Below are 23,754 nucleotides of genomic sequence, written 5' to 3' on the forward strand. Positions count from 1 at the left end.
CGGTGGCCCTGAATTGCGACAGGCATAATACATCTAGGGATAGGCTACAGACTTTGTATTCTGTGCGGTCAGAAGCAATTTTCAGATATCATTTTTAAGGACCACAGTGTTGCTCTTCAAACTAGAATATCTCATTCACGTGACTCAACAGTGTTCTGTTTGAAGCCAGCAAATGCACTGGAAGTACGTGGTGAAACGATCAGGGAAAGTTACAGTACTTTATTCATATACATGTTTTAACATTGACCCTGCTCAATACATGTTTTGTACATTCTCTATAGGTATGTATCAATGAGGAAAACAAACTATTATCCTCTTGTCACTGTGCTCTTTTAATCTGGTTTTGAAGAAAACTCCAGCTGCAGGATAATTTTTTCATACTGTAAAGACTAAACAATTACAATTAAAACATTTGAACATTTTTAAAAAGCGCTAGAAACTAAGACTAGATTGTTGCACTTTAATCTTTCATTTAATAGAGTTTTGAGTTTATTTTGTTTTATGGCAATTCAGTACCTAATAAATGTTGTTTAAGCTTAATCTGTTTTAGCCTGTTTCTCATGTATTCAAAGAATAAATTGGAACATTAGAAATATATATATGACCCTTCGTGGCAAACACGCCTACTGCCGGAAGCTTTTAATGCCTGTGTGGCTTTATTACTACGGCAACGAGAACTGGGCAGATGGAGGGGATTTTCTACCGACTGTTAGCAAGGATTTCTGTGTAACGTGGTAACAAACCAAGTTGACCCTTAAACTCCAAACAGTTTAATAGCTTTTAAACATCTTGGCTATGTCTACATTGGCCCCTATTCCGTAATAGGGATGCTAATGTAGCACTTGGGAATAGGCAAATCCGCGGGGGATTTAAATATCCCCCGCAGCATTTGCATTAACATGGCTGCCGCTTTTTTCCGGCTTGTAGATAAGCCGGAGAAAAGCGCCAGTCTGGACGCGATCCTCCGGAAAATAAGCCCTTTTCAGGAGGATCTCTTATTCCTACTTTCAAGGAGATGGCTCTGATGACAGCCCAGCAATCTAAGAATACGTACTACAGGAAGGAGGAGAAAGGTGAACATCCAAAAATCTCTCAAGTGCCTCATCTCTTTCCTCAAGTGTTGAGGAGCATGAGGAGGCAGGACATACATGCTGAGTCGAGGGTAAAGATTTACCACTAAAGCAGAATTTGCCATCTCTCTTTGTTCCTCCGAAGCAGGAGGAATGGGAGGCTCTTGACAAAGGAAAGACTCGGGTTGCATACCCAGAAATCCCCTGGCACCCAGGAAGCTGTCTGCTTCCTCCTTAAGGCTGGTGAAACAGAGGTATCCCTTGGAAAATGCATACTGTTTCTTGCCAAGGAAGATTTCCATGAGGGTGTGAACACAGAAAGATAGATCCCACCCTGAGGGACTGTGAAACTTTAGCTGCCTTTACAGTCTTTTTGGCCCGCAGGTGCTTCACTAAAACCACAATGTTCTGATGCCATAACTCCAGATACATGACACAATAAAAGTAAACATCCCTAGATACTGTATTCATGGCAGATAAACCCTTGGGCTCATGAGTCTGGCAGCAACAGTTATGGCAGCTAACTTTGTCCAAGTGCCAGATCTGACTTATCCTGTGGTCTACTGATAATTATTGAGAACAAATCCAGCCTCAGTATTTTCAAATGAAATGCTGTTCTAAGAAATGTAATAAGATGGCAATCAACAATATGGACGAGCCAAAAGTTCACGTCTTGCTCCACCAAAGGCCACATCTCTTCCTACGAGGGCAGAAGAGCCTTTCATTCTTAGCTACTGAAAAAGGTGCCTAAGAGAGAACTTCTCCAAAATCAGAAATCACAGCCTTTCGATTATGCTAGTTCCCTTGTACAACACTGCTAACATTCTCATTCTGTTGACAGATAGTTACAATAGTTTGTGCCTATCCATATTTTAACAAACTGTTGGTGGTCTTGATTGCAGGTGGTTCTTGTTTTCATTAATCTTCAGATATTTTGTGTTCCGGGTAAGGAAAAATAAAGACACTGGGGAAATTAGCTGTCAAGTTTAGGGGTAAGGGGAGTTAGCAAGTTATGCGATTTCCAAGGGAAGCAGGTTTTAGTGGGGACCTGGAGGCTATGCATCCGCTGTGTGCCTGTGTACTGAGGCATTAATGTGTTACAGGCTCCCTTGGCACTTGAAAGGGTGTTACAAGGAAGAGGGAGGAGAATTGTTCTTGTTAACCTTTCAAGATAGTCCAAGAAGCAGTGGGCTCAAATTGCAGCAAGGGAGGTTTAGGTTGGACATTAGGAGAAACTTCCAGCATGTCAGGGTGGCCAAACACTGGAATAAATTGCCCAGGCAGGTTGTAGAGTCTTCATCATTGGGTTTGAAAGAGAAAATAAGACAAACTGTCAGGGATGGTCTAAACCAGAGGTGGATAATTATTTTTGATTGGGGGCCACTCCAAGAATTAGGTAAGTGGCCAGAGACGTCACTTTTCTAAGGGTATGTCTACACTTGCACTCTCTTTCGAGAGAAGGATGCAAATGAAGGTATTTGAAATTGCAAATGAAGCCGGGATTTAAATATCCCACACTTCATTTGCATAGTCTTGTTACGGCACTATTTCGAAATAACAGACGCTGTTAAGACGCGGTTATTTCGCGAGAAAACCCTTCTCTCGAAATAACCCTTATTCCTCATACAATGAGGTGTACCAGTTATTTCAAAATAGTGCCATAATGCGATTATGCAAATGAAGTGCAGGATATTTAAATCCTGGCTTCATTTGCAATTTTGAATGTCTTCATTTGCATCCCTCTCTCGAAAGAGGGTGCAAGTGTAGACATACCCTCATTGATTAATGGAGGGAAAGCAGAGTCTGGGATGGAAGTTGGGTACAGGAGAGAGCCCTGGGTAGGGGATTGGAGTTCAGGAGTGGTCTGAGATTTGGGAGGTAGTTTGAATGAAGTAGGGGGATGTGACCTGATGCAGGGTCTGGGAGGGGCTTAGGTTCAGTAGAAGATTCTGACCTGGGGGAGGGATATAGGAGGATATGCAGGGCATGGGAGCAAATCGTGTCCAGGGCAGAGGGGTAGGAGGGAGTGTAGAGGGTTGGATTATGACCTGGGTCAGAATGGAATTGTCACCTGGGGAGAGGTGCAGGAAGGAGTGCAGAGTGTTTGGGTTATGACCTGGGGCAGAGAATTGGGGTTGGGTGCCAGACTACAGGCTCTGGCCAAGAGGCACTTCCATTTACTGGAAAATAAAACTTTTATGAGTCCATTGTCTTGTGGCGTTTATCTCTGGATTTTAAAATAGTAAGTAACGTGTTAATGTAGACTTTAGCCTTAACATTTGCCCAAAGCAGGTTATGGAGTTTTTCTTGTGAATTGTAGTTCTAATAGCCTACAGATTTTTTTTTAGATTATAGAAATGGGAATTAAAATTAAAATAAATCATCACTTTAAATGCAGCCAAGAACCCCATGTTAGTCGTTGGAACTTACGTATTTATATATTTTGTGTTTTAGGAAATCTATTCCTTTTCTAACTGAATTCAATAATTCTAGACAAGGTTGTTGCTTTCGCACAGTAATGTGTGAGAGGAGAGAGAGTTGTTTTCCTCGGTCTCATGACCTACTTTACTGAGCAGCTGATGTACTATTAAAACTCGCTAGCTTGTGGAGTAGTTTATCAGATGACATTTTAAATCTTTAGAAATTGCATGTATTCAGGCTAAAATGTGACTTTTGTAACTCTTTGCACCCATCAGTAAGTAGTAAGCAGCCTTGTTTGGAGAAACCATTTTGTATAATTTAGCATGGCGCTAAAGCATACTAGAACATTTATGTAATTCTATGTAAGCCTGAAATTAGGACAGATGTTAGTAACCTAGATGTTAGAAGATGTTTGAGCTGTGGCCATGCACACAGGACACATGGTAGCGCTCTACGTTCCTCATGTATATATTAGCTGTACATTGTCTGTGTTCTACTGGATACTTGAAGAACTTCACTTAGATCTTTAAACATTAATTTGTCTAAAATTAATTATCTTTTGCTTTTTAAATCAATTCTCCAGTGTATGGGTTTCCTACTTAATGCAGAGAGAACTAAAAATGATGCCTGTCAAATTCTCTTTATCTGAGATTCTTTTATAGTCTGCAAAGCAGTGATGAAATATATCCTAGAGCTGAAAGTGTATTACAAACTTATAGCTTTTGCTAACTGTCATTCATTCTTCAGAGTTTCTAAAAAGCTATGATGAAGCTTATTTTTTTTTCCTTTCACCTTTGTGATATTGTCTGATCAGACACGGCACGAATTGCATACCCTGCCACAGACGATACAGACGTCTTTGCAGAGTAATACGTAGTTTGGGGAGTTGTAAATGGACACCCATCCTGGTTTGGGTAGTTTTCCAGAAATGCACGGTCTAGAAGCCCTTTTCAGAGAAATGTCCTGGATTCTCTGGATCCAGGACTAAGTCTGAAGCAGAATTGCAATTGGGCCAGTGTGGGTCTCTACCACGTACTGGTAAGTAGTAGCTGCTGGGAGTGGTCTATGCATGTTCAACATTAAAATGCTTGGAGGGCAGCACTTTAACATTGCTGCCCTGATAGTCCACCTGCCACATTGTCAGTAAGTTCCAGCAACACTGCTGGACCAGAAGGGCCACCAACAGGTGAGGGAGGAGCAAAAGGGGCAACTGCCCTGGGGCCTGGTGATTTAGAAGAGGCTGGGGCTCCCAGCTACTTCTGCCGCAGCCCTACTGCTCCTGTGGTGGCCATAAATGGCTGGCTGGGGGAGTGTGGTCTCCAGCCACACCCCACCTTGCCCAGGAGCCCAGCTGCTCCAGGCTGTATATCGGTAAGTCTCTTCTTGAAGATGTGAGGTAGTGTAACATTGATGCTCAAAGTATCTGTTCTAGTCTGAAAGGCTGTGAATGCTGCTCAGTTTCCTCCACAGTCATCTTCAGAGAGACAACCCCTGTCGGTCATTTGTGTTCCAAATCTGGTAAGGAGCTAGAGCCACAGGTCAGTTCTGATTGTGTTTCTACATTGTCAAGGGTTGACAGAGCCTCCTCCAATCCAAACAATAGATCCCGTGTGCCGGAGGGGGGGGGTCTTTGTAAACAGCTTCCCTCCAGAGATTGTTTTAAGGCAGGGACAGACCATCTGGCCCCCCAAACATTCTTCCATCCTGCAACTGGAGGGAAATGTCCCTTGGCGCAATGGGTTCTTAGGCAGGCTGCCTGCCTGCTATGGTCCCAGCCATGCTGCTCCCAGAAATGGCCTGGCTGCCTGCTACTGGCAAACGCATCTCTGCCCACCCCTTGGGAGTACGAGGCAGCAGGTGTCCGCGTTGCCCCTACTCCCAGCACCACCCTCTGTTCCCATTGGCTGGAAACCAGCCTATGGGAGCTTCGGGGGTGGTGCATGTGGGCATGGGCAGCACACAGAGAGCCAGCATTCTGGAAATGGTGAGCGTCTGCTCTCTGCAAAAAGGAGTCTCTAATTTAAAGTGTCTCAAGTCGGCTTCCGAAAAACTTGAGGCACCCAAAATCACTTTGTCACTTCTGGAAAACGTGTTAGTCTTTTAGTAAAGTCTTCAGGGGGGATTTGAAACTATTCCAGCATATCTCATTTTGTCAGTGATTTACAAGAAATCACACTTTGGCGAAAAGGCTCTTTAAATCTCTGCTGGTGGGCACCTTACACAGTTTGGGAGGAAGGCATATTCCTAAGAGGGACTTATTTCAAGAATGACAACATATCAAGGCATTCTCATTATTTCCACTGGACAAACTATACACTGGATGCTTGGCTTGCATGGAACTAAAAGGAGAATAGATCCCCTGGACAGTTACGGAAGGATGGAAAGTTGCTAGATACTCCTTAAAGATGCCACCACTACAACATTTTCACCTCTGGATCTCAAGCTCCCAGGACAAGATGGAGCTCTAAGCTCTAAGAATTGTTTTACTTTCTGACACAGTAATAATTCCAGCAACTCAGGGACCTCCTCCAGCACTTGGTCATGGGGGTTTAATCGTTGGGCACTCTTCTTTGCATTCTAGTTCCCTTGTCTGAAATCCAGGTCTTTTGGGTGAGGTACAAGCACAGATGGTGAAGGGAGCTGAACTGACTGTAGCAGCAATGGATATTTTAAGGAAAAGTTCAAATGCGACAATGTCACGGAGGAAAAAAGATGTTAAATATGTTCTCAGAAATGTGTTTTTAGTTAACTGTTACCATCAAGTCAGCAGAAGAAGCTCAGAATAGCACAGTCTGTTAACCTTGTTAAAACACTAACTTTTATTTTTGGTGGTCTTTGTTTTAAAAAAGATGTAGGTCATAATTTTCAATCCTGGATTCCTAAATATATATGTAAGAGCTGAACTTCAGGCAAACGTCACTGAAAAAACGTGGCCTTAGAATCCAAAGGAGTTTTTTCTATCCCATTTTTGGGCATAGGATCTTGGTATTTATTTTTAATGGTTTTATGAAAATGTCTGTGAAAACCGAAATCTATTTGTTTTTAACTGATTTTAAATGTTCCATTTGTTTTTCTCGCCAGGGAGACTGTAGCTATGAACTGGAAATTCAACCTTATTTAAATATGAACGATATTAAAACCTCAGATGCTCAAAGGACTAAATGTCTTTCCACCAGCAACTCCAAGGCTCAGAAGGGTTTTTCATCCAGAAAAAACGTGGCACAAGTATCAAAAGCAAAACTTGGTTCATATTCCTTAAGCGAGCTTGATACAGAGTGTATCTCACTGTTTAAAGCAACTAACTTCAAGAGCACTAAAAGAACATCAGCATTAAATTTGGAAGTTCCTGTGCTGTGTACGGAAGTTAACATTTCAGATTCTTTTTCAACTGCAGAAGATCCCACTTCTGAATGTACTGGACAAAAAAGTCTACCAGATGATCATGCAGAAAATATGACATTTGGCTCAAATAAATGTAGTGCCCCAATTGATCTCAGTGGAAATGCTACTAGTTGTGTAAGTGAAGTAGTAAAGGAATATAAATCTGTAAATAAAGCCTGTAGCTCACTAGAGAGAAACTGTGTAGATTCTGGGTACAGCAGCCTCACAGATGAGAAATCTCCAGTTTCATCTAGCTTGTTCTACCTACCAGAATCAGAGTTGGATTCATTTGCACTCAAGCCTCCAACTGAGGACCCTTCATTTATAAAAATATTAACAAATGTAAAAAGGCTTTTGTCACAGTCTCCTCCACCTTTGAATAAACTCGATAATTATGAAGGATTGGAGAGAACCAGAGAAGATAAAATCGAACAGACTGTTTCTTTTCAAAAAGTTATTTCCAACACATTCCTAGAGGGATTGCAGGGCAAAACCTGTGACACTTTCACTGAGTTTCTGAACCCATCACTTCCCCCTCAGAAATGTTCGGAATTAAATGTCCCCAGTAAATTGTGTTCCTCTCTAAGTAGTTGTCCTTCTGAACCGAGCTTCCTTTCTGAGGCTTTTGTTGGCAAGATAAACAATGGTCTAAGCTGGGGTGGCATCTTCAGTTGTGACAGTGGTGAGCGCACAGAAATTCAAAAGGAAAACCCAACAATGGTAGATCATGTTCTGACAAATAGTCCTTCAGACAGAAATTCAGTTGATGGGTATAAAAAGGATTCTGAAAAGTTCCAGAAAAATATGGCCACTGACCAAGATGAGAGCGTAAATTTATTTGAAGATGAACATTTTTTTGATGCTAACAATGCAAGCCTTTCTAAGTACAATTGCGAACAATTTTTAGTGGCATCAGTTTTGTGTGATAAAGATATTGCACCAAGTGATGGACAGATTTCTGAACGGCATATTTCAGATGAGTGCTTTGATGCAAACCCCAGAGAATCATTAATAAACTGTGGAACCAAAACTTTGAAAGTATCTGAAGATTTGGGCATTGTCAACAAACCATTTCTGGATAATGAAGATCTTTATGACTGTTCTCAGGAATTGTTCCCTGTTAACTTTGATCTGGGGTTTTCTATCCAAGAGTCTGAGGAAGAAATCTTAGAACAAACAGATATGCATACTAGTAGTATTCATAATTCCGATGGTCTCTTGGGCATTTGTGCAGATGTTAAACCTTCTAGAGTTGAAACTGAGTTATCCAACAGTAACTTGAGACATACATCTCCACCAAAACTGAAAGATGAAAGCACTACAAGAACAAACTGTTCTACACCATTGTCCTCACCAAATCAGAACTCCACTCACGCAAAACTTACTGAAAACTGTATCCCACTCATTTCTCCTTTGAAGCAAGCAGAAGAAAAAGAACATGGGTCATATGACTCGTTGGCGTCTACATTTTCCACACCGAAAGGTAGAAAGGTTATGAATGTAAAAGTCCTCAAAAGAATTTCTATGAATGCTTTTTCTAGAGTCATGCAGGAAATTCCCCAGGTGCTGCCTCCAAAAAAAGTTTTGCTAAATTCAGCCTTTGATACAGAAGACCTCCCCTCAGGAAAGACTGAAAACCTGGACCATAGACAGCTGCATGTTTCCCAGACGTTTCCTGTTGAAGGTAATGTGTCACAGTTAAAGAGTTGCTCATTCTTCCACTAAAAAACATCCTTCTGTAGAATTCAGTAAGTTATGAATCCTTGACCTTTAGGGTGTGACCTCAGGTGGATGGGGGAAATCACAGCCTCTAGATTTCTGGAGGGCCCAATCTTTGTGGCTTATGTGGGAGGGTGGGGTGCCCAAAACTCTTGCTTTAATAATAGGGTCACAGTATGGATAATTCAGATTAGCAAAGCAGCAGCTAATTAACTCAATAAGTTATTGCCTCATCACCCTTGAGCTTTCATACATAGCAGAATTATTCTTTGTTCACGAAGGGCTCCTTTGGATTACAGCCGAGGGTGCTTTTTCTTGGCATCATTCAGACTCAGCCTGAGTTATGCAGTCTGTGAGAAGCGGCAGTCAGAAAAGCAAACAATGTTAGGAATAATTTTAAAAGGGATATAGAATAAGACAGAATATCTTACTGTCTCTATATATAACCATGGTATGCCCACATCTTGAATACTGAGTACAGATGTGGTCCCCTTGTCTCAAAAAAGATATATTGGTATCGGAAAAGGTTCAGAGAAGGGCAGCAAAAATCATGAGGGATTTGGAATGGCTCCCATATGGAGAGTGATTAAAAAGACTGGGACTTTTCATCTTCAAAAAGAGGACACTGAGAGGATATGATAGAGGATATGATAGAGAATAGGTTAGATAGACATCTGTCAGGGATGGTGTAGACGGAGCTTGGTCCTGCCTTGAGGGTGGGGGGCTGGACTCGATGACCTCTCGAGGTCCCTTCCAGTCCTATGATTCTATGATTCCATAAAATCATGACGGGTGTGGAAAAAGTGAGCAAGGAAAAGTTATTTACTTATTCCCACAAAATAAGAACTAGGGGTCAACCAAATGAAATTAATAGGCACAAGGTTTAAAACAAACAAATGGATGTTTTTTTTCATGCAGTGGTGCATAGTCAATCTGTGGAACTCCTTGCCAGAGGATGTACTGAAGGCCAGGACTTTAACAAAAAAGAGCTAGATAAATTAATGGAGGTTAGGTCCATCAATGGTTATTAGCCAAGATGGATAGGAATGGTGTCCTTAACCTCTGTTTGTCTGGAAATGGATGATAGTAGGGGGATCATGTGAGGGTTCCCTGTTCTGTTCACTTCCTGTGGGGCATCTGGCATTGGCTACTGTCGGCAGACAGGATATTAGGCTACATGGACTTTGGTCTGACCCAATATGGCCATTCTTATGTTCTATAAATATAGGGAATATGGCATCTTTCAGAATACATCAAATGGTGTAATTCCTTATAGTTCACTAGAAAATTAATATACAGCCTACTGCAGGTTTGGTAAGAATAATTTTTAGTCTGTTCTACTTCTTTTTAGAGTGTGTGGTAAGAAAACAAGAATGTGGCAACTAATCAATAAATAAAAACGTAACTTGGCCCCTAGTAATATAGGGTAATTCCCTTCACTTCCATTTTTTGCACTTACATTATTCCCTCCACTCCATCTTCTACGCTGCAGGGGAAACTATTACAGTACAAAGAAAAGGAGATTGACAGTGTGTATCAGTAGGAAAATACTTGTTTGGGTTACCGGGGCTAACTGGAACAATACTTACTACGTCTGTCAATAAATAATTATGTTTTCAGTCCTCATTCAAAGCTAAATAGATTTTGATTGTTCAGTCAGAGCTATATTGTGCTGTGGTGAATGTTTTCTTACAGTTGTTATCTGTTTGTCACTCCTCAGTAGGAAGTAGCAGCGAAAGTGAAGAAGAGATTGTTTTCCAAAGGAGACATAAGAAAAAAGGAAACGTTTTGAAATCTCCTGATGTGAGTCATTCAGAAGAAGAAAGTTACGTTAAATGTCAAAGCAAAACTCTTTTCTAGAATCTGTAATGACATTTTAATTTATTTCTGTTTACCAAGGTTCAGAATAACAGTGATTTTGAATCACCAGTTCATGCTGTCAAGAAGCGTAGGCATCCAGTTAACACAGTAAGTAAATGTTTGAAGAAGACGTAAAGAAAATGTCTAAAAAACAAAACATTTGTCATCTTTTTTTAAAATGGCAAACACTTTCCCAATCGCTATAAAACCTCTCCAGCTTTTAAAAAAGTTCTGTTTTAGTGTACTGTAAAGGATACTGTCTCACTAACAGAAAGCATGCAGAATACTGCTGCTTGTGACCATACAGACTTGAGAACTGGGCAGCCATAGATGTACTTGTGGGGCGGGGGCGGGGAGGATAAACTACAACAGACACACAGAAAGGGGGTGGCACAATCAAATTTGTTTGAGAACTACAGACTTAGATAATAGCGGCCATTAAAAAATAACAGCTGAGTAATTATGAATGGTTGCATGACCTATTCTTTTCCTTGTTTGTAACATACTCTAGTCAGAATCCTCTAGTGATGAGGGCATAGATTTTCACAAGAAATCCAACAAGAATGCACATTGTGACATGAGCCATAACAGGAAACAACTAAAAGGTGTCAAAAGGCAAAAGAGTAATGACTTTATATTCAAGGTAAGAGCTTTGCATGTTGCTGTGAATGTGGTTGTATAGATTTTAAAGGCCTGGGATAGCTTGCGTTTCAATGATACACTAGTTAATTATTAGGTTTTCAGAATTATATAGACAAATCTACTGTGTGTGTAAGATTTTAAAACTTAATGAACAGAAATTCTTTTGTGACTTTTCTTAAGCAGCTTAATCCCTCCCCCCCCTTCCTTGTTTACATGTATATATTCCCCTTTGTTCTGAATACAGATAACACAATCGGGGTCCGGTTTGAGAAACTAGGCAGTGCACTCAAGCTGAAGACAGTAAAAGTAAACCAAGAGCTTACATGGGGAATGTAAATGTCCATGTTTTCTAACTTGTCTCTCTTAAATAGTCTAACTGGGGGAAATAATTTAAAAATAAAAATGGCATTAAGGAGCATTCTCACACCGAGACCATGTGACTTTGAATTGCATGCCACGGAATCTTGAACTCTGCCCTATACATCTCTGTGGCATGTTATGGCCCGGGGGTATCACTGGTCGACTGTGGTTGTGTCTACACTGAAGCTTATGTCCGCATCATTTGTCATGCCAGGGGGTGAATAAACCCACCTCCTTGAGGGTATGTCTACACTGCCACCCTGGTTTGAACTATGGTGGCTAATGTAGGCATTCGAAGTTGCAAATGAAGCCCGGGATTTAAATATCCCAGGCTTCATTTGCACCTTGCCGGGCACTGCCATTTTTAAATCCCCGTTAGTGTGGACTCCGTGCCCGCAGCTACACGCAGCACAGAGTAGGTAGTTCGAATTAGGCTCTCTACCTTCTCCTCTCTACCGTTACTCCTCGTGGAACGAGGGTGGCAGTGCAGACATACCCTCAACGCTGTGGAGGAGGACCTCGATGCACTGAAAACACAGCGACAGTCTGAAATAAATTAAAAGTGAAAATTGCACATCACGAGACCCGAAAAAGGTACATTGTCTCCTCAGGGTGAGACTTGCCAGGGACTTGTGCGTAACCAGGGCCTAGCCCATTGAAGGGATTAGAAAACACTGGCAGTTTAAAGTTAATCCGCTCCTACCTAGGCAGCTAACGTGAAGGACCCTGAATAGGTATCATGTAACCACAACAAGCTGGAGGAACAATGCTTGTTGCATTAAGGACAATCTGCAAGTGAAGGAGATGCATTGGTATGAGCCTTGCTAGGAGGGAAATACCCTAATCGAGCCGCCTGAGCACCAGGGCACGCTTTGCTGCTTCTGGGTCATCCCAGGGTACATACTGACGCCCCGCCTGCACGGAGGGTTAAAATGTCACACGCAGTCCAGCACTTGGGACGGGCAGGATTGAAGTGATAGTGAGGCTCTTAACGCTGTTGGCTACGTAGACTGAGTCTCCTTGGTGCGTGGCACTCAAAGGCCATGAGGTCATCCTCGCCCTGGAGAGCTGTTTGCCACCAGCACACTCTTTGTGGGGACAGAGAGGCTGTGCAGAGGGAAGAGCAGAAATATGGGGGCTGATGCATCCAGCTGGTACCATCATCTACGCATTTCTGCAGGTCTGAGGCTGAAGGTGCAGAGTCTCTGCAGCATAAAGGGTCCTGCTGTATGTAATCTGTGGGCTGATGAAATTCCAGCCCATGCGTCATGACTAGGGCTTGGGCGGTTAGGCCTTCTGCTCCACACCGGGGCAGTCAGAGACCAAGAACAGCTTTGAGGGTCAGAGTCAGAGATAAGGGTCAGAGCCGGGAGCCCATTGCTACAGCTGGCTGGGCCGTCCGTCCTGTTGCCTGGACGCTTCCTGCAACTCCTCCTGGGCTTGCATAGGGAGTTTGCACAAGTGAGGAGTCACTGGGGAAGCTGTCAGTCCCAGCCATTCCAGGGTTCTTCCTGTCGTCTTTATGGTCACAGGGTCTGTGTGACAATGCGCAGGCCCTATCCTGGCTGGTGGCATTGGCACATAAATAGCAGATGCCCTGCACCCCGCAGGCTGCACCCCGTGGGGAGAAGCAATCTCACCAGGAGCTGTCTTGTAGAGAAACACGGCCAGGCTTTCCAAAAGACTCACTGTCACCATCGCGCTCTCTGTTTGCATTGGCTATGGAGGCCTATCTATGGTCGGGCCAGAACACAGACTCGACTGTCCAAGCAAGCCAGTAGTGCTCTGTGTGAAGAGGGGTGCAGAGAGGGACGGTGTGTCACAGATCCCCTTTCCGTCAGGTGATGTGTAGAATACTGAGCCTTGGTGCCAAGATCCTCACGTTAGGTCACTTTGCCCAGAGCTGAAACGATGAATAATTTGGCCTATCTAAGGCAAGCATGGAATGGGGCAAAATAACAGGTGCTCTAGAATCCATATCTGAACTTGGTGGTGCTAGTGGGTTTGCTGCAGACCAACAGTATTTTGTGAGTAAACTCAGTAGCAAAATGTTAAAATAAAACACTGAAAATGCAGTTCTGTGCTTTAAAACAGGCCAGTGCCTGGGTAATTTAGATGTGATGTTTGCAGAACTTTGCCATCACCTCCTGATTATCCTAACTCGGCACGGGACCACATGCTGTCTGCTTTCAGCATGCGAGTCTTTGGCTGCTCCTTTCTAGCCTCAGTCTCAGCGCTTTGACTGTACTCTTTCACGTCTTACTCTCCCTTGGATTTCAGCGTCTGACACATGAAGTCTGCTGTCCTCAGAGAGCTCTGGATCTCCTAAATGCATGAACTGATTTTATCTACAGTATCCGTCCCTCTGATGCACACTGCTGTAAATTACTCACTTGCTTGTATTTTCATAGAGTGCAGCCAGGCAGTTTTTAGATGAAGAAGCTGAACTTTCCCTACAAGAGGCGGGGGATATTTCATCGGATGAGAGTGATTCAGAGAACGAGCTACAGTCCTCACTCAATCAATTCCTCAACGATGAGACCCAGTTCACAGAGGTTTTAAATGGTAAATGAGGGAAGTCGTGTCCCTTCTATGAAAACATTGGGATTTGTATTTGTTTTTTCTCTTGGAGATCTGATCTCACAGGTAACCATTAGTCACATTTGATCCAGAAACCTATTGCATAAAAGGCCAAATATCTCCGTGCAGTGAAAGCAGCATGTGTAGAGAGGGGGAGAGGCATGTTGTCCGGCTGGTGTATGGGAGGCCTGGGAAAGGGGAGGGTCAGAAAGACGCCATGTTGGAGAGGCAGAGGGGGAGATTTTCTAGCAGCAGGGAAAGGGGTGTGGGGTTGAGGGATTTTAGCTGAGGCAGTGTTCCATGTGCTCTTCTTCCTCCCCCCGCCCCCATTTACTTGCTAGGCACCAGTGCTCTGGAAGGGCTGGACTCATACGCATCTGACCTCGGCACAGGGAGCTGTCCTGCCACGGGAGCTGGAAGAATAGCTCCAGTTTGCTGCCTGGGGGGGTAGCCCTAGTGGGCTCCCTGTATCACCTTTCATCTAGTTGCTGGGTCTCTCATGACTGTGGGAGCGAGGCAGATCGCCAGCTGTGGGGGATTTTGTGGGAGAATCTTGAGTCTTTATCAAGGCAAAAAAATGTGAAGAGCCTGCTTTGGTATGGAATTTTACCTTGGGCGATTCCTTTATGGAAATGCCTCAGAGGGGAAGCCGTGTTAGTCAGTAACTTAACCCTTGCTACAAGACCCCTCGTTTTATCTTCGAGACTAACCAAAAAATACACATAGTATCATTTCATGGGCACAGCCCACTTCTTCAGATGAGTGGAGCAAGAGGCAAGTGGTGCCTGATGTTGTTCCAAAATAACAAAGAGCGCGTCTACACAACAGGGCATTATTTTGAGCTGGAGGACTTCTTACGCCAACTCCTGTAACCCTCATTTCACGAGGAGTAAGGGAAGTCGAAGGAAGAGTGTTCTTCTTTCAACCTCCTGCTGTGTAGACTGTGCCAAAGCCAAATTAAGCTGTTTTGACTTCAGCTACGCAGTTGATGTAGCTGAAGTTGTGTAGCTTAATTCGACTTTAGCCCTGCTGTGTGGACGAACCCTAAAGTGCTACAGGACCACTTGTTTTTTAAAGTCCTTTTATGGAAATGTTTATTTTGTTGGTGGAAAACAATTGTGTAATTAACCCCTTAATAAAATGTGTGTGTATGTGTGTCTGTCTGTCTGTTTTCATAATTTTTATTCAGATTCTGAGATGGAAGGAGTTTACCTAAAATCTGTCCGTAGCCCCGCAGTCGGCAACAGGTATAAAATGGTGCACAAAGGATTCAATAGCATGGCAGTTTTCTCTCAGGTATGAAGTGAAGTGACTCTGCTTTCCTTGTGAAATATAATGTATTCAAGGTGCTGTTTATATTTAATCTTCCTTTAAGATTAAATATAACAAGTTCTGTGAGTCTGTCTCTGAGTCCGTTTGTTCAGGAATTCCTCGTAAGGGGTAAGCGCTAGGACCGCCAGGTTTGGTGAGCAGCTTCCCTCATCCTAACTCAAACGCGGGTCAGGGTTTGGTTGTGCCAGGAAAACAGGCTGTGCCTGGAAATTGTTAGTTTTCCATAACATGGAAAGGGAAGGGGGGAGAGGGAGAGAGACATAATCCTCATATTCTCACCTGGGGGCAGCAAGCACAGGGGAGAGCGGTCCTACCGAGTGACCACTAGGAGCAGCCACACCACCGATGGAGTGGGGATAGGGCGCTGCCATTTTGCCTGCCACTGGTATGTAGCCTCCCTGCCTAACTCCCCCCTCCCCCTCCCACTCCCACACCCCTCTGGTCCCCTCCCTCCAGAGCACCATGGGCTGGCCAGCCCAGCCCCAGCCACCCTCCACAGGTCCCACTGGCAGACCGCCCCGCCCCCATCTGCACCACTGGGATGCCCAGCATGGCCACTGCAGGCCAGCCTGTGAGGCCTCTCAGCCTGGGGAGTGCTGCCGGGGGAGGCCTATGTAGCCTCCCTGCTCCCAATCACCAGGCCAGGCCCTCCACCTCCCACTCCCTTCCCTTCTCCTACCCCCCTTCCTCCCCCGGCCAGACCTAGGCAGCGCCGGGTAAGTCTGCTAGCTCCTTATAAGAGAGACCAGGATGCGTACGCTGATGGAAGAGCGCTCATCCATCAGTTTATACTACTCCCTTTACTACTCCCAGAGAGGCCACTGCTGAATTTACAGGTAAATGGCTTGGGTCTCAATATTCAGTCCTCTCTCATGTATTGAACAATGCAAAATGGACAACTGCATTGCTTCCTGTGGGGCCTCTGTATTCTCTGTCGGATCTTGCCGTGCCCTCGTCACTGGTAGCTGAGCATCTATATTGGACAACAACGCTGGTTTTATGGGGGAAATCTTAACTTCTTTGCTATTTCCAGCTGAGAGCTCAAGCTGGCACGGCCGTTGAGCTTGTCTCCTATACTTGCTTGCAGATAAATTCCACAGGGCATGTACAACAGACACGACGACACACTGCTCTATCTGTGCCGCGGCTGCTTCTTTCTGAATCTGCAAACGGCGAGGCCTCTGTACCCAGCTTCCCTGTGTTCTGGAATTTCATTTCCCACATCTTTGTGCCCTGAGATGGGTTGTGCAGAGTAGATAACATTTCTGAGAATACATCTAGCAAAGTGCCTGTCTCGTGATTGTTAAATGTTTGGTTCGGCCCAGTGGCAGCAGTTTTGCATATATTGTGTGGAATTTGCATTTACACGTGGTAGAGTGAGAGCTGTGTCTCGCCAGCATTGTTTCATATCAAAATGTAGAATTTTGTCTTTGGGGTACAAGCTGGCGGTTTTAGAATGAATGAAAGTACTTTTTTTTTTATTATCTGAAATGTTTAGCTCTGGGACACACTGAACCCTGAAACAAAGGCTGCCTGCTTACAAGGCCGTCGTAGAACTAGTAGCCAGTAACTCTCACTACTTTCTGCGTTCGGTACAGTCCAATTCTCTCTAAATATTTCTAGTGACAAATGATGGGTTTGCACTGCACTTGCACGTTTCCCACGTACTCTCCGGGAACCCCACACGTCTGGGCACGGTAGGGTGGGGCCCAAGAGGTAGCTCAGAACTCAGGGACCGGGTTTGCATTCAGCAGTTGGGACCCACGGGGATAAATCGGCACCCCACTGACGTGATGGCCAGGCCAAAGTGATCGTGTTCTTCCTTCTAGATCCCTGAGCAAGACGAGGCTTACCTGGCAGACAGCTTCTGTGTGGAAGAGGCGGAAGAGGGAAGTCCCAGGCAAAGTGGCTCTAGTGAAGAAGAGGAAGTGTCTGTCCGTTTTGACCTGGTACAGGATGAGCGCTCCGCCAGCGGGAGAAAACAGTACTGCACTCGCCGCAGAGTAGCTCTCCATCAGGCCAAGATGCAACAAAATTGTGCGGCTCCTTTAACCAAGAAAAGATCCCGAATTGTTGTTCTCGACGATTCAAGTGGGGAAGAAACAAATGTCAGTAACCAGAGGCTGATAAAAAACGCCTCTCCCAGGACAGACCACAGCCGTGCTCACTCACCCACGTCCGTGCTTTCCGACTCTCCTGGGGAGCCCAAAGCTCCTGGTGGAAACAGCCCTGTTCCTCAGCCCCTGCAGGGCAAGGGGCAGACACTCCTTAACCTGAAGGCTTCAGTGTCCGACGTGCTGGACTTCCAGCCAGAAGGGAGGGGCACTGGCAGGCGGCCATCGCTGGCTGTTGCTGCACTGCCAGGGGATGAGGATTTTCAGGCCAGACTCCAGGTAGGTATTAATCCAAAGGCATACGACCAGCAGTGCGCTTCCCCGGAATGTGCAGCCTGGGCCCGATCGGCTCTCAGTAGCCAATGGCTGGGAATCAGGAGCCATTAGAGACAGTTGACAGGACGGTGCATTGTCGTCTGGGGAAGTCCACGTCCCCTTCCCCCTCTCCGAGGGGCCCTTTCCTGTGCACAGTTCACTTTGGATTAGCAATGTCAAGATGGGGGGGACGGACCAAATTTTCATTAACGGTTGTTGAGGGGCATGACCACATTTCTGGTAAGGGGCGGGGGAGGGGCTTCAGATAATTTGGGGTCAGATCATCAGGGCTCTGGTCTCATTCCTGAATTTATAATTTCAGTAGAAGGTCCAAAATCACACTCTTGGTGGGCTAACGTTTGGCTCCTAAATCCATATGTAAGTGTCCAAGTAAAGGTGGCCTGGTTTCCAAAGGTGCTGAGCCGTCTGCAGCTCCCATGGTTTCACTAGCACTGACGAGTGCTAGTTACTTGCAAGTTCAGCCCCCGTCTCTGGTACCCGAGTACAGATCTGGGAGCCTTGCCCTAGACAGGCAGGTTGGAAAGAGGCCTGAACTCTGCAGTACAGAGAAGTTAGGAATGAGATCAGTGTGGATTTCTCATTACAATTGCAGCGGAATGATTTGTGAGAGCAGCATCGTGCTTTGTTTCACACTCATCCTGGCCTGCTAAGGCCTTAGATTTAAATCCCCTCTCTGTGCGCTGTCGCTGTTACAAACGGTGTCATGTGCACCTCACGCTTGCAGGTAGAAGGCTCTTCAAACAACCTTTGTGCAGACGCTTCAAATCCACGGTGCTCTGGCCCGGAGAGAAACGCCTCCTTGTGCATTCTAGTCGACAGTCGTGAGATCTCCTCCGGCTCAGAAATAATTTCCTGCCTAAAAGCGGAGCATGGCGTGAAGGTGCAGGTATGCTCGCTCGGCGGCTGTGACTACATTGTGAGCACCCGCATGGCAGTGGAGAGGAGAACCCAGTCAGAACTGCTGAACAGTCTGAACAGGACCAAAGTTATACAACGGATTCAGCAGCTGCAGAGCATGTTCGAGAGGATCTGCGTGATTGTGGAGAAGGACAGGGTTAAAGCAGGTTAGCTATGGCTGCTGTGGCAGGCACAATTGTAATGCCTGTGCTGGCTTTGTATGTTGCTGGAATCGGGAAGGGTAAAGACCGTTAGTTTTAGATTCTATGCAAGGTCCTATGGAAATACAGCCAGAAACCCATTGCTACAGCCTGAGCGATGCTGCTGGGTACTGAAAGGGTTTGTAAATGGATGTAGAGTTTAGCAGCGTTACCCGTAGTGATCCCTCTGTTTATTCCTGGTAACGCTAGTCCCTGAAGCAGCCAAAAGCCAGGTTTGCCCAGGGGATGATGGGAATTTACCACCTTGTATTTGTTTAGCTGAAAAGATTTGTTGGGGTGCCATAAACGCCAGCGACCCTTCACACCGGCACATTGTAACCGCGTGTCAGACACAACAGGCCTCCAGGACCTTTCTAAAGGAAAGCGCTTAGTATAGAGAAGGCATCTCATCCATCAGCATGGCCGGGTGCTGCCGATAGACGTTTAGTGTCTCACCCATCAGGGAGACAGTGGCCTTGCTTTGGCGTCGGCGAGGGCATAGGAGGCCTTCCACAGCAGCTGGAGGAATTGATTTGCCTCATTTGATACGAGGCGGATGCTTCGGCCTGTCTCCCCTGCCAGGCAGAGGACTGGGATTGGGCCTGAAGGTGCAAGCTCTGCACATCGACTCGGAGGGGATGGATGGCCTGACACGCGAAGGTGCTTCTCTAGCCTGCTGCTGGTGCACGTCCTGCCCCTCCCCCTCAGCCCGTTCCCCCCCCCCCCCCCTTCCTTCTCATTACTCCAGCTGTGCTGCTCATCATGGGCTCTTCTTCTCTAACCACTTCCTGGTCCAGCACCTGGTCCTGTAGAATCCCTCATCTTTGGCTCTTCCTTCTCCACAGCCAGCCCCGGCTCCTCCCAGTGCCTCATGCTAACGGCTCCTCCTCTGGTTTTCCCTTTCAGCTCTTGTATTTGGTACAGCTGCCGACTTGCCTCTGACGCTGATTCTGAACTCTTCTCTTCTGACTATGCAGGAGAGACTTCGAGATTGCTCCAAAGGACTAAGTACTATGATGGCCTGCTGGCCGCCTTCATCCGGGCTGGAATCCGCATCCTTTTCAGCTCTTGCCAAGAGGAATCGGCCAGCTTGTTGAAAGATCTGGCTATGGTGGAGCAGAGGAAGAACGTTGCTATTCAAGTGCCAACAGAAGTGAGAGGGGCCAAAGAAGCAGCTCTCCGGTTCTATCTGAGTATTCCCAACATCAGCCACTTAGCTGCCCTGCACATGTGCCATGGCTTTGAGTCTGTGAAGAAGATGGCTAACAGGTAAGGGCGGGTGGACTGCACTGTAAATGCCTCAGGATTCATGTCAAAGGGGAAAATGAATTGGGCAGAAGTTTCCTTTAGGCCACCGTACCTGCTGATCCTTTCACATCCCTGTTTTCCATGCCGCCTCCTTGGCCCTCTCCCACAGGATCTCTTGCCAGTGCAGGGATCAGCTAGAGCGGCTGAATGGAGCCATCTCGTCACTGCACTTGGGCATGATCGTCACCTCGGTGTCGTGACCTCCAGGTGTCTCCTGCAGCATCTCTCCAGGCTCCCTGCTAATCTTCCCTTCCTCCTAATCGGCCTCGCTCTGGTTGTGACCCAACCCCCCTTCCTCAGCCCTGCTTTGGCTCTCCCCTCCCTGTGTGTCTGCTATGGGGGAGTTCTCACAATTCCTCGTGAGAGAATGCTAGGGAAGGTTCCCTGGCATCTCTGGTGCCTGGCTTGCATCAGATACCTGTAGCAGAGTCAACAGGCCCCCGTTGTTTGTCCCATTTGGCATTTCCCCTCGTGTGCGCTGGATCCCAAAGAGCAGCATCTGAAGTGCCCTCTGTTGGTTCCTGCCTTTTACAGCTCTCCGAGGGCCATCGCCACCTGTGCCCGAGTGAGTCTGCAGAAGGCTGAGGAGATCTACCGCTATCTCCATTCTGGCTTTGACTTGCAAGTGTTGCCTGAAAAACGTCCGGCCCAGAGGAGTAGCACGTAGCTGCAGCCACCGCCACCACGAGACAGATGTCTGGACCCAAGAACCTGAGGCAATTTCTTTTTAAACAATGCACTTTACTACAGTCGCACATGACACTGTAAACTATGTAAATAAATCCTGGCACAAAAGCACATTTCTCTCTAAGCGGGCGGGGGCGTCGCGCTGGGCACTGTTACTACTTGGAGAGGTGCAGCCTGGCCGCCTGTCTAACAGGTTTTGGAGGAGCAGCTCTGTCTTGCATCATAACTTACGTGGCTTTGTCCTCTAGGGCCTGGTCCATACACCTCTGAGCCACAGAACTGGGCTGCTTTACCTCCTGTGTTCTGCAGAGGTATCCCATGACATGCCTGTCACCCCCCACTACAGTCACGAGCTGGCACTTTGCCATCTAGCTCCAGAAAAGGATGCCAATTATGGGCAGGGGGCATCTCGTTAATACTTCCCGACAGCTGTCTGGCACGTGGGCATGCTCATCATGGTGTAAACATGCCAAAAGGCTTCCCAGAGCCATCTGAATTCTGCCTGGTTGTGCTCACGAGATCTATATCTAAAATGAATGGAGACAACCTATCTCCTAGAATGGGAAGGGACTTGAGAGGTCACCGAGTCCAGTCCCCTGCCCTTACAACAGGACTAAGTCCCATCCCTGACAGATTTGCCCCAAATCGCCCCCTCAGGGATTGAACTCACAAGCCCGGGTTTTGCAGGCTAATGCTCAAACCACTGAGCTATCCCTCCACCTTAGTCTTTATAAGGAATATCAGCTCTGTCCCAGCTCAACGGGTCACTGCTGGACGCCCAAATAAATAACTTGTCTGAATGAGGCCTGGTTGCCAGACGAGCGGTAGGCCCACGGATTCTCCCTGATCAACATGCTGTTTGTGAGTTCTGGCCATGGTGCTGTTCCCCAGCTAGTCGCAGGTGGGGGGCCTGTGCGGCGTCGGCTGGCGGGATTCATCCTCCCGATCAGCACAGCTGCACACGGCAGGGCAAACGCTGTTGTAGCTCAGGCAGACCACGGCTTAGCTAGTGTGAAACGGTAGCTGCATGCAGAAGCGCCGTGGAAAAAGCTTCCGTATCCCGTTGCTGTTCCCTTCCTCCTTTTGTTCTGTGGCAGGAATCTGCCCCATGCAATGAAACAGGCCTGTAGGCCCAGTGTCTTCTGACAGTGCTAATGACAAACCTAGGGGCAGGGGGCAGAAGCAGGCAGTTTCTGTACCAGGCAGGGGAAGTGCTGTGGCTGCTGCTGAGAGCAGGCGTGAGCACTGTCCAGTCCACAGCATGGCAGGAGAACGAGCATCCCACTGCCAAGTCCCCTGCACACCAGGGGGAAGGTCCAGGCTGTTTTGCCGAGCACAGGCCTGTGTGAGGAAGGGAGAAGCTGGTGGCGCAGCCAGCACCCAGCCTCTGCTGTGCGGAGGAATCGTGTCTCTCCAGGCAAACGCTGGGGGGCGGACACATGACCCCCCCCATGCCCCATCTACACTCCCCTGTGATGTGTGATTCCTGGAGAACTCCAACCCTCGCCCCAGCAGCCTTGCTGTGTGGTGCTGCCATCTTGTGGAAATCTGGGGGGACTGTTTTTGTAGACATCTTCCCTTCCTTAATAGAGGGGTGAAGACAAAGATTGTGCTCATTCTCACAGAAAGCTCCTCCTGTTCCTTTCCCACAGCAACCAGTGTTGAAGTCTTGTCTGGCCTATTCAGTGGGGTCCTGGGGGGCTCAGCTATAGGTTTGGTTTCATTAGAGGGGGCTTTGCTAACGTTATGCTATTAAGCTAAGGTGGTGTCTAGACTGGCCAGTTTTTCTGGAAAATCAGCCACTTTTCCAGAAAAACTTGCCAGCTGTTTACACTGGGCACTTGAATTTCTGCATAAGCACTGACTTCCTACTGTAAGAAATCAGTGCTTCTTGCGGAAATACCATGCTGCTCCCGTTCGGGCAAAAGTCCTTTTGCGCAAAGCTTTTGCACAAGAGGGCCGGTGTAGACAGCTCAAGATTTGTTTTCTGCAAAAAAGCCCCAATCGCAAAAATGGCGATCAGGGCTTTTTTGTGGAAAAGCGCGTCTAGATTGGCACGGACGCTTTTCTGCAAAAAGTGCTTTTGTGGAAAAGCGTCCCTGCCCATCTAGACGCTCGTTTCCGAAAATGCTTTTAACGGAAAACTTTTCCGTTAAAAGCATTTCTGGAAAATCATGCCAGTCTAGAAGTAGCCTAAGCGTGTGGGGTTGCAAGTGCTCTGGCGACAGCATTACAATTCATAACTGATCTGGATCAACAGGATGAAGTGTGGCCAAGCACAGGGCTCCAGTTGTGGGTAGTGACACTCCTCCAGTGTGGGAAACTGTGAACTGGAGCCAATGGGGACACAGCTCAACAAAGCATCTTGGAGCCCCTGCCGCACCCAGGGACCTGCAACCCTGGTTTGGAGACTTGTCTGCCTCACAAGGGAGGCGAGTAACTAGCCTCTCAAGGACCCTTCTGGCCCTGTGCTTTAACCCCAGGAGCCAGTTCAACTCCCAGCCCTGCCAGGGGTCTTCAGACATCAAGGAACAAGGCTTTCAAGTTACATGGGGGGAGGTCGAGGTGGGTTATTAGGAAAAACTATTTCCCTAGGCAGGGGGCCACTAGTGGGGAATAAGGGACGTTCTACAGCATCATTATTCTCGTTGCCAGTTTGCCTCTAACCCCCAAAGCACTGGAGGCGCTTCCTTGCACCGAGCTGTTTCAACGCTGAACCGCTCAGGCTTACTGCTTAAGCCGAATGACTGTACAACCCTGCTGCCTCTGTACAATGGGGGGCAGGAGCTGGTGCCTATGGAGAACCCAACTTCAAGCCAGCTCCCCAAGCACTGACTCCCCCTCCCT

At 46.6% G+C, this 23,754-nt stretch overlaps 1 protein-coding gene across 3 annotated transcripts in view; it reads left to right on the forward strand.

Moving 5' to 3' along the window:
• The window catches only part of FANCM (FA complementation group M), a 106,646-nt gene extending 85,631 nt beyond the window's left edge, over positions 1 to 21,015 (forward strand). For 2 of the 3 annotated variants that reach the window (XM_075926120.2, XM_089778266.1), the window contains 10 exons: positions 6,573 to 8,556; positions 10,312 to 10,394; positions 10,491 to 10,559; positions 10,963 to 11,094; positions 13,865 to 14,018; positions 15,223 to 15,329; positions 17,195 to 17,758; positions 18,540 to 18,879; positions 19,890 to 20,181; positions 20,755 to 21,015. In XM_075926120.2, coding sequence (XP_075782235.2) covers positions 6,573 to 8,556; positions 10,312 to 10,394; positions 10,491 to 10,559; positions 10,963 to 11,094; positions 13,865 to 14,018; positions 15,223 to 15,329; positions 17,195 to 17,758; positions 18,540 to 18,879; positions 19,890 to 20,181; positions 20,755 to 20,887 — 3,858 coding nt within the window. In that variant the 3' untranslated portion in view covers positions 20,888 to 21,015. The remainder of the gene's footprint in view (positions 1 to 6,572; positions 8,557 to 10,311; positions 10,395 to 10,490; positions 10,560 to 10,962; positions 11,095 to 13,864; positions 14,019 to 15,222; positions 15,330 to 17,194; positions 17,759 to 18,539; positions 18,880 to 19,889; positions 20,182 to 20,754) is intronic. The other variant, XM_075926121.2, reaches the window with a different exon arrangement.
• The last annotated feature ends 2,739 nt before the right edge of the window (positions 21,016 to 23,754 follow it).

The sequence above is a fragment of the Pelodiscus sinensis genome, chromosome 5 (genome assembly GCF_052426305.1).
Source record: "Pelodiscus sinensis isolate ZL-2025 chromosome 5, ASM5242630v1, whole genome shotgun sequence".
NCBI classification, from domain to species: domain Eukaryota; kingdom Metazoa; phylum Chordata; order Testudines; family Trionychidae; genus Pelodiscus; species Pelodiscus sinensis.